At 37.8% G+C, this 11,016-nt stretch overlaps 2 protein-coding genes across 2 annotated transcripts; both read left to right on the top strand.

The window, feature by feature from the left end:
* Window positions 1–1,187: 1,187 nt before the first annotated feature.
* LOC145803571 (uncharacterized) lies at window positions 1,188–2,402 on the top strand. Its single transcript, XM_082896876.1, has one exon. It carries the CDS (start codon window positions 1,188–1,190, stop codon window positions 2,400–2,402), a length of 1,215 nt encoding a protein of 404 aa, XP_082753002.1.
* Window positions 2,403–5,465: 3,063 nt separating this feature from the next.
* Window positions 5,466–10,132, top strand: LOC145803570 (uncharacterized). The gene is made up of 4 exons (XM_082896875.1): window positions 5,466–5,492; window positions 6,550–6,621; window positions 8,598–8,840; window positions 9,500–10,132. The coding sequence occupies exons 1-4, from the start codon at window positions 5,466–5,468 to the stop codon at window positions 10,130–10,132; spliced, it is 975 nt and encodes a 324-aa protein (XP_082753001.1).
* The last annotated feature ends 884 nt before the right edge of the window (window positions 10,133–11,016 follow it).

The following is an 11,016-nucleotide window of genomic DNA, read 5'->3' as shown; positions in this document are numbered from 1 at the left end:
GCACACAAGTCATTCAAAGAATCAAGTTCCCATGACGAAGATCTCTTCTGAACACTAAATCCCACTACCCAAATTGAATTTTGTTATCTTTCGTCGGTGCCACCTCTCTTGTTGATACTTCTTTTTGACTTGATAATAAAAATAAACAAGGGGAAAAGATAACTTTGTGTTGAAAATAAGCTTGATGATGGTAGGTAGCCAACCAACCACCATATTTGACAGCTTCCATTGTTGAAGAAAGATTGACAAGAAGTAAACAATGGCTGCAGACTTTCACATTATGATTGTATGCTCTTACATTGTTTAGGCTATCTATAAATAGCTATTGTATTATGAGTGTTAAAATGTGCGGGAGAGAAGTAGAAAAAGAGTGCTCTCTGTATTTGTTTCAGAATAGTTCCAATAAATTGAATTTCTGTTTGGTTCAATTTTAAGCCTCTTCTTGTGAATCACTAACAGTGGTTTGCACCCCACTCCCACCAACAGTGGTATCAGAGCCGAAGGTAGCTTGAATTTGTAGAAATTCTGCAAAATTACAAGAACAGAGTGTGTTTTTCGAAAATTACCCAGAAATCAAAGTGGTCGAAATCCATTTTTGACTACATCAGATTGAAGCTCTCGACGAGACGAGCACAACCATGAAAATCGCATAAAAAACACAGATCGGACGGCCCTTACACGCGTCCCATGCACTTCCGACGCCGTTCTCAGGTGCCCCCACTCGCCCACGCGCCGCCACGTGCCTTCAGAGGAAGAAGACGCGTCGTTCAACGTGCGACATGCGCTACACACGCTTCCAGAGGAAGACGACGCGTGATCCCACGTGCGGCACACGCCACATGTGTATACCAGAAGTGACGTCATCCTATGATGTCATCGAGCCACGCCGGCGTTGACCAAGCCGTTGACTCGAGCCGCCAAGCCGTTGACCGAGCCAAGCCGCGTTGACTGAGCCGTTGACTCAGCCGCTGACATCAGCGCACGAAAAAATAATCCTGTGTGCCGCAGCTAAGTTGCAGTCACAGATCTGAGCCATTCACCTTGTTCTGGCTTGATCTGACCCATTCGGAGTCTGTTTCGGGTGATCCAATAGTGCTTTCCAACTATTTGGAGTATGCCAGACACATCTGTATGGTCAGAATTTGCAAATTCCATTATGAAAATTTACAGACTTTTAAAGACAACCAATGGCCAACACAAACAATTTCTTTCAGCCCCAGTTTCCAAAACTCAGCAAGGAGAACTATGAAAATTGGAGTATTCAAATGCAAGTCCTACTAGTCTCACAAGATTTGTGGGAGTTAGTGGATCAAGAATATGACGAACCAGTTACTCTCAAAGATGAAAGAAATTTAAATGATACTCAGAAGACGGCGTTAAAAGATTCAAGGAGGAGAGATAAAAAAGCCTTGTATCTACTCTATCAAGGCATTGATGAATCAAGTTTTGAGAAGATTTCAACAGCAACAACCTCTAAAGAGGCATGGAGTATTCTTCGAAATTCACCCCGTGGAATTGAGAAGATGATCAGAGTTCGACTACAGGTGTTACGTGCCAAATTCGAGATGCTGCACATGAATGAGAATGAGTCAATTTCTGAGTACTTCAATAGAATATTGACCATTGTTAATAAGATAAGAAGATATGCAGAGAAGATGGAATCTCTTAAAGTGATAGAGAAGATTCTCCGATCACTCAGTTCCAAGTTCGAGCACGTGGTTGTAGCAATAGAAGAGTCCAAGGATCTCAGTGCCATGACCACCGATGAGTTAATGGGCACACTTGAGATTCATGAACAAAGGATCAACAAGAAGACTCCCTCAAGTTCTCTAGAGCAAGCTCTTCAATCAAAGTTGTCTTTCAGTGATGACAGAAACGAGCAAGGGGGGACATCACAAAAAAGCCGAGGAAGAGGTCGTGGTTACAATAACCAAAGTTCTGGTTTTCGAGGAAGAGGCGGAAGAAGTCCAGCCAGAGGAGGAAGAAGTCAACCATATTTTGCTCCAAGAGGAAGAGCAAGCGATAGAGGAGGTGGTTACAACAATCGACCAGGTTTTGACAAAAGTAATGTTCAGTGTTACCAGTGCCACAAGTTTGGGCATTACATCAATGAATGCCGAAGTAGAGCAACAACTGAAGTCGGCGAGCAAGCAAATTTTGCCGAGCAGGAAACAAACAAAGTTGGACCTACAGTCCTGTTTGTTCACCAAGGAGACACTGAAAACCAAAACAATGTTTGGTATTTAGATTCGGGAGCCAGTAATCACATGTGTGGTAAAAGAGAGCTGTTCATTGAGCTTGATGAGATTGTACAAGCACAAGTCTCATTTGGTGATTCTTCAAAGACTCCAGTGAAAGGAAGAGGTAATATTCTGATCAAGCTAAAAAAATGGAGATCATGATTACATCTCCATTGTTTATTATGTTCCTGCCATGAAGAACAACATTTTGAGTATGGGACAACTCCTAGAGAAAGGATATGACATCAGCATGAAAGATTGTCATTTTACCATCAAAGACAATCCTGGTAATTTGATCGCTCGGGAGAGAATGTCCAAGAATTGGATGTTTGCATTGAACATCAAACATGATGCTGCGAAGTGTTTAAATGCCATCATCAAAGACAAAGATTGGCTATGGCATTTGAGGTTTGGGCATCTCAACTTTGGAAGCTTGAAGCTATTGTCAAGCGAGAATATGGTGAAAGGGCTCCCTCATATTGCTCATACTAATGAAGTCTGTGAAAGCTGCATTCTTGGTAAGCATCACAAAACTAGCTTTGCCAAAGAAATGAAGTGGAGAGCAACAAAGCCGCTGGAGCTAGTGTACACTGATGTATGTGGTCCATTAAAGCCAATGTCTAATGGACAGAATAGATATTTTCTCACCTTCGTTGATGATTATAGCCGGAAGACATGGGTGTACTTTCTTAAAAGAAAGTCGGAGGTGTTCAGCATCTTCAAAGAATTCAAAGCTTTTGTAGAAAAGCAAAGCGGCTACTACATCAAGACATTGCGATCAAATCAAGGTGGAGAACATACATCAGATGCTTTTGAGAAGTATTGCAAAGAGCAGGGAATCAAGCATCAAACAACACCATCCTATACGCCACAGCTGAATGGTGTTGCTGAAAGGAAGAATCGCACAATCTTAGATATGGCAAGAAGCATGTTGAAAGGAAAGAGACTGCCCAAGCAATTTTGGGCTGAAGCCGTATCATGTGCTGTGTATCTACTAAATAGATGCCCAACCAGGAGTCTTCATTCTATGACTCCAGAAGATGCTTGGAGTTCACACAAGCCAAGTGTCAACCATCTCAGAATATTTGGGTGTGTTGCATACACTAAGATTCCAGAAGCAAGAAGAACCAAGCTCAATGATAAGGGAGAAAAATGTATCCTTGTCGGATATGGAGATAGAACAATGGGATACAAGTTGTATAATCCCATTACCAAAAAGGTGATCATGAGTCGAGATGTGATATTTGAAGAAGAAGAAGCTTGGAACTGGAATCAAGATAAAGTTGTCAAAGATGCAGAACTCATTCTTGAAGATGAAACATCAAAAGCTCCTGTGGAAATCACAAGAGAAGTTCAAGATGAGCCACAAACTCCTCCACATAGAATACCGGCACCTAGATCGCCAGTCTCTCACAGAAGTGCTGCATCATCATCATCATCATCATCATCAGCATTAGCATCAGTATTAGTATCATCAGATGATAATTTTTTTAAACAACCAAAGCGAATGAGAAATTTGCAGGAGATATATGAAGCTACAGAAGAAGCAGATCTGAATTTGTTCTGCCTACTCGCAAATAGTGATTCACTTACGTTCTCAGAAGCCATCCAAGAAGATAAATGGAAGAAAGCAATGGATGAAGAAATTCATGCCATTGAGAAAAATGACACTTGGAAGCTTACCAGTCTACCAGAGGGGCACAAACCCATTGGAGTGAAATGGGTATACAAGACAAAGAGGAATACACAAGGCGAAGTGCAACGCTATAAGGTAAGGTTAGTAGCAAAAGGTTACAAGCAGAGAGCTGGAATTGACTATGGAGAGGTGTTTGCTTCAGTTGCCTGATTGGAGACTATCAGGCTAATGATTTCTTTGGCTGCCCAGCACAGGTGGCAGATTTATCAACTTGATGTGAAATCTGCATTTCTTAATGGTTTCCTTGAAGAAGAAATCTACATTGAACAACCTTCAAGGTATGTTCAGAATAGGCATGAAGACAAAGTGTACAAATTGAAGAAAACACTTTATGGATTGAAGCAAGCTCCGCATGCATGGAATACTAGAATTGATCAGTATTTTCATGACAATGGTTTTGAAAAATGTCCATATGAGCACACACTATATTTGAAGAAGGAAGCTGATGGAAGCATGTTGCTTGCTTGTCTTTATGTTGATGATCTAATCTTCACCGAAAACAATCTAGCCATGTTCAAAGACTTTAAAAGAAGCATGGTCCAAGAATTTGAAATGACAGATATTGGATTGATGGCTCATTTTCTCGGCATTGAAGTGGCACAAAGAAAAGATGGAATTTTTATTTCCCAAAGTGGTTATGCCAAGGAAATTCTCAAGAGATAGGGAATGGAAAATTGCAATCCAGTGAACACTCCTGTAGACAGTGGAGTGGAGCTCAGAAAAGGTACGAAGACAGGTGATGTGGATCCAACTTATTTCAAGAGCCTAGTTGGAAGTCTTCGCTATCTTACTTGTACCAGGCCAGACATACTCTATGGAGTAGGACTGATTAGCAGATATATGGAAACACCAGATCAATCACACCTTTATGCAGCAAAGAGGATTCTTCGCTACATCAAAGGTACAGTCGATGATGGTTTATTCAATAAACCAACTGATAATTTTAGTCTTGTTGGCTACTCATATAGCGACTGGGGACGTGACTTGGATGAACAGAAAAGTACTACAGGGTTTACTTTCTTTATGGGAGATACAACCTTCACATGGTCATCCAAGCAGCAAGCCATTGTGACATTATCGACTTGCGAAGCTGAGTATGTCGTAGCCAACTCAGCTGTGTGTCATGCAATATGGTTACGGAACATGCTGAAGCATTTGGGATTTCCACAAGAAAAACCCATTGAAATTTATGTTGATAATCGTTCAGCAATTGCATTGGCAAAGAACCTAGTTTATCATGAAAGAAGTAAGCATATTGACACCCGCTATCATTTCATCCGAGAGCATGTGAAAAATAAAGAGGTGGAATTATTGCCTTGCAAATCCCAAGATCAGCTTGCAGAATATTTTCATGAAGCCGTTGAAAAATGATCTATTTAACAGAATGAAGATAATGCTCGGGATGAAGCAGCATGGAGAATCAAGCTTAAGGGGGGATGTTGAAAATAAGCTTGATGATGGCAGGTAGCCAACCACCCACCATATTTGACAGCCTCCATTGTTGAAGAAAGATTGGCAGGAAGTAAACAATGGTTGCAGGCTTTCACATTATGATTGTATGCTCTTGCACTGTCTAGGCTATCTATAAATAGCTATTGTATTATGAGTGTTAAAATGTGTGGGAGAGAAGTAGAAGAAGAGTGCTCTCTGTATTTGTTTCAGAATTGTTCCAATAAATTGAATTTCTGTTTGGTTCAATTTTAAGCCTCTTCTCCAATAATGGTTTGCACCCCACTCCCACCAACCCTTTGATTGCCTCTATTATCAAAATTTTCATTTGATCCACATGTTTCATAGATTTAAAAGAGTTGACCACTTAAATTTGTTATTTCATTTCATTTTATTTTTTTTAAAAACCTAGTGGAAGTAATCACTTAACTTTAAAATAAAAACAACAATGATAGAGGGCCCTAATATTTGTGGCTCAAATGGCTCGAATTTGCCAAAACGACGTCGTTTTGAGTACAAAACAACATCAAAATTGCCAAAACGACGTCGTTTTGACAAATTTGAGCCATTTGAGCCACAGAAATTAAGGCCCTCAAATATTTTCCAAATAAAAAACATGGGGTGAAAGGCTATATAGTTTGAGAAATTTAATAACTAATAACTAATATAGTATTTTATTTTATTTTATTTTATTTTTTTGGTTGATGAAATTGCAAAGAGGCAATCGTCCCTACATCCCAACTGAGTTCATCCTTGATCCTATCCTCTCCCAAAGAAGAGCTGGACCCTTGAACTAGCCATGCCCAATTTTATTTTCTATTTTTTTATTAGTAATTTTTTTTTTTTATTAACGCAATTCACGAACACACAAAACAAATAACATTAATAAATCAGTGTTTACTCTCTGTTCTTGTTTTTTTGTTTGTTTTTTTTTCCCTTTCAGCTATGATGCATCTTGTCCCCATGCTTATTGATGTATTCTCCGCATTCTTGATTTATCATCAATAAAATCTTCTGTTTTGTTGATAAAAAAAAACAATAAATCATTAAAGTGCAAGATAGCATTTTGACCAAAAAGAAATATCTCGATTAGGTTGCCACATGGACATATTCCAACTAAGTAGCAAAAGACATTTTTAATTTTTTTCTCTTATTATTAAGCAGGGATTCCATCTAGTTGTCCAAAACAGAGCGAGCAACAACATCAAAAGGGAAAATCAACAGCGGCGGAGGGAGGTAAAGCCCATGGGGTCACGTGCTCGCTACATTTTGGGATTTTTTTTCTTTTTAATTTTTTTTTTCAAACATAAAGAAAATATTTTAAATAAAAAAAATTATAAAAATATTATTAAAATAAAATGTCAATGACATTTTAAAAATTATGAGAATAATAATAATTGTTTTAATTGAAAATGAAGAGACTATTATAAACCATATTATCTATGAAATTTTTTTAATGTAATGGTAATGTCATTGTTATTGACATGCAAATACAAGTAATCTTACTATAAAGCTATAAAATTTATTTGATTGTTAGTTACATTTGACATGTGAGGTTCACTCTCTATGTGTTTATATACTGTTAGTTGGTGATATCACATATCAATGATGATGTGGTATTACCATTATATTGAATTTTTAATCAAATTTTGTATAATTTTTTTTTTATCATTATATAATTTATTTTAAGACTTGTATCCATATTTTTTTTTGTATTGTCTAGAATACACTAGTTACAAATAACATTCACTTTGCTTGGTTCCCATTTTTTAAAAACAGTTTTCAGAAAATTCTACACTCTTATTTTCCGTGTTTTTTTGTTTTTACTGAATTTTTTAAATATTTTATGCAATTTTTTTTTTACTTTTTAGACACACCTAACATAAATACACCTAAAAAGAAAAAAACTTGTAAAAAAAATCTTTTAAAAATTCACTAAATACCAAAAATACAAAAAAAAAATACAAGAATTTAGTACATTTTTTGTATTTTTATGTATTTCTTAATTTTTTAAAATATTTTTTCACAATTTTTTTACTTTTTAGACACATCTAAGTAAGGTGCATCTAAAAAAGTAAAAAAAAATGTTTAAAATTTTAAAAATATTCACTAAAAACAAAAAAACACGAAAATCAAAAAACTCAGTTTTCAAAAAACTTAATTCAGAAAACTTGATGTTTCTCGAAATCAATTGTAAAAACTTACGTGAAATATTTTTATAAATTTTTTCGATATTGTAATTAATAAGTACTCTGTCTAATTTAATTTCTGGCTCCACCACTAAAAACCAATGTCAGGTCCGCACTTTTTATTGGTAACAAAATTACTTTATCATACATACATGTGTCTTATTCCTCACTTTGTTTTTTCGTTTTTTATTATTTATTTTGGTTTGTACGGATTCGTCCTTGCTGAGTCCGGATTCTCGGCCGCCGTTCTCGGCCGCCGTCCCAACAGCCCCCCAAAACGACGTCGTTTTGGGGTTTTTTTGATTTTTTTTTTTCTTTCTTCTTCCTCGTTCTGGCCGAACCAGAGGCGAGGGGAGGGGAGGGGAGGGGAGGGGAGAGGAAGAAGAGAGAGAGGGGGAGGGGAGGGGAGCCGTCGGTGGGCCGGAGGGGAGGGGAGGGGGGCCATAATCACCGGGGGAGGAGGAGGAGGAGGCGGAGGCGGGCCGGAGGCGGAGGCGAGGCGACGATCGGAGGCGCTGGACGACCCGCGACGGCGGAGGCGAGGCGAGGCGAGGCAAGGCGAGGATCATCCGACCTGCGACGGCGACCCTCCCCTCCCCTTCCTCTCTCTCTTCGGCCAGAACGAAGAAGAAGAAAAGAAAAAAAAAAAAATTCAAAAACCCCCAAAACGACGTCGTTTTGGGGGGCTGCCGGGTAGGGCCGCCGGGTAGGGCGGCCGAGGATTCGGATTCGTCCTTGCTTGGCTTGCTGGAATTCGGAATGCAAAACAAAAGCACATATCTGCACGTAATCTGGCAAAAAAATTGGTAAACAATGAAATGGACTGGATTGACTACACAACTTATAAACTTAAAAGATTGTGCGCCCTGTTATTGGCTCTCATTGACAAAGACACAAACAGAGACAGAGACGGAGACAGAGGCACAAACACAGACACAGAGAAGGATATTGAATAGAATGAAAAACCCGCTTATTTAAGCAACAAAGGATGGCATCTATGAGTTGGTAACCCAAATCCTTAAGGAATTCCCTCACGCTGCATATGGCTATGATGAGAATGGAAAGAACATACTCCACATAGCAGTGGAGCAGAAAGATAGAATTCTATATAACTACATGCAGAAGATTATTTCTAAAAAAGATATGCAGGAAGATATTGATAATGAAGGCAACACTATATTGCATCTTGCAGCCAGCCTTGGAACTACTCCTAGAGTTCTTCTTGGAAGTCTAAACCAGATGACATGGGACATATGTTGGTTTACGGTATTAATTCCCCATTTCTCCTACTAATTTTTCATGCATTAGCCTGCATGTGCAATTCTATGATGCAGACTTGTCCCACATCACCTCTCTAAGTTATTCTAATTTGGTCTCTATAGTTTAATTGTCCCTCCACTCAAACCAACTAGTATATCTACCATAGTATCAAAGGCCTCGTGAGTCTCTATCTCAGTTGTGTTTATCTCATCTCAGGATTTGTCTCACATCACCTCTTTTAGCTACTCAAACTGGTTCATATTTCTCTTATCTTGCGATTTTTACCATATCACCTCCTTAAGTGACACAAACTTCTAGTCTATTTACTTTAGATACCCCTCCTTGCGAACATAATAATTTCTAGTTGACCATGTTCCTCAAAGCAATTGATTTTGATGATAATGTTACATACAATTTTTATCCTTGAGCATAAGAGTAATGCCACAATGACCATATTTATATACCACAATGGGTTGATCATCTCATTTGTGACAATTGTATTGGTTGAATTAGTTTCACCACTCATATCTATTACCAATGTACTGATATCACATCACATGATTAAAATGTGGTATATAAATATGGTTATTTTATCATTACTCTATGCATAAACTTAATCAATTGGGGTTCTTCAATATATAAATATATATTTATTTTTTTTGCAGCGTGTATTGTATGAGCACAGCTTCCTAGCAAATTTCCTAGATCATGAAAACAATGATGGGAAGACTCCGAGAGATCTATTTAAAGAAAATCACTCAAACCTAAAAGACCAATCTGAGAAAGCACTCAAAGATATGAACAATAGTCTAATGGTGGTTTCTGCTCTCATTGGCACCGTCAGCTACACAGCACTGTTTACTATCCCTGGAGCTTTCGATGGAGCAACTGGTCTTCCAGTTCTTAAAAATAAACATGGACATGAGCTTAACGTCTTCAATGCGTACATTACTTTGACTCTGATTTGTTCTCTATTCACTTTGATAATGATGCTTTCAATTCAATTGTCGCGGTTTCGTAGCAGTGATTTCTACATGGCTTTGCCATTTAGATTTCTTTCTGCTATGCTTACCTTGTTCATATCCTTAATCGCAACTGTCCTGGCATGTTCCCAAGCCTGTGTTCTTGAAACGATGCCCAATGTCCGCATCTTTACTTGGTTGACTCTGTTATCATCCGGTGCTGCGTTGGGCCTAATTTTCGTAGACACAGTTTACCTGACTGTGACTTACATGTGGTTTGCCCTACATTGTTCACTTTCCTCTAAAGGGCAGGAAAGGTTAGATGTCATTTTTTAATGTTTGCTTTCATCCATCCAATAGTTTATTGTATAAGTGTGACTATCTTTGTAAGCAAATTGATTTGTACTGAATGATGACCATTGAATAAGGGCTCTTCAATTGTTTAAGCTACTTAACATACATTATGAGTTGTTAATGAATGTGTTTGTTTTCATTTCACGTATACGTTCTTTCATATATATATATATATACACACATACATATTTCCATCCTCAACAATTAATTTGGTTACGAGTCCACCTTGATAATCTTGGATTGTTTATTTTTTAGACCACGTAGATCATCCACTACAAGAAATTGCATTTTTCGCAACGCAACAAAATATGTTGCTAAAAGGAAAAATTCGTCGGCAAAAAGTTTCACCGATGCACAGAGCTACATCGGCAACCCGTAGGTAAAAGTGAGTCGGCAAAACTTTTTGCTGACGAAATTATCATACTGTTGGTAAAAGTAATGCTTTTAGTGACAAACATAGTCATCAGTAAAAGCCTTCATCCATCGTCGGCAATTTACCTTGCGTCGGTAAAAATAGTTCAAATATGATGATTGTGTAACACTTTTCCCGACACAAATTTGAGTTGGCAAAAAATATACTTTTAGCAACACAATATGAGTCGGCAAAAATAAACTTTTGGCGACACATTTATGTCGGTAAATGTTGCCATTTGTTGACGATTTGTTTGTCGAGAAAACTTAACTTTTGGCAATGACAAATTCGCATTGGCAAAAAATACACTTCTAACAACACAATATGAATCGGTAAAAATAAACTTTTTGACAACACATTTACCGAAAAGTTGTTTGTCGAGAAAGCTTTACTTTTTGACAACGATAAATTTGCATTGGTAAAAATAATTAAAAATCATTTATATTTTTTATAA

The sequence above is a fragment of the Camellia sinensis genome, chromosome 12 (assembly GCF_055761805.1).
Source record: "Camellia sinensis isolate YWXY chromosome 12, ASM5576180v1, whole genome shotgun sequence".
Taxonomy (NCBI): domain Eukaryota; kingdom Viridiplantae; phylum Streptophyta; class Magnoliopsida; order Ericales; family Theaceae; genus Camellia; species Camellia sinensis.
The sequence above is the reverse complement of the archived record's forward strand: the minus strand, read 5'-3'. Positions and strand labels throughout refer to the sequence as shown.

Excerpts from the sequence above, each read along its gene's own strand:
- LOC145803571 (XM_082896876.1), top strand. The coding sequence starts at position 1,188 with ATGGCCAACACAAACAATTTCTTTCAGCCCCAGTTTCCAAAACTCAGC.
- LOC145803570 (XM_082896875.1), top strand. The coding sequence starts at position 5,466 with ATGGTTGCAGGCTTTCACATTATGATT. Across the intron at positions 6,622-8,597 it reads ATCAACAGCGGCGGAGGGAG|GAATTCCCTCACGCTGCATA; the intron begins GTAAAGCCCATG and ends CAAATCCTTAAG. Across the intron at positions 8,841-9,499 it reads GGGACATATGTTGGTTTACG|CGTGTATTGTATGAGCACAG; the intron begins GTATTAATTCCC and ends TTTTTTTTGCAG.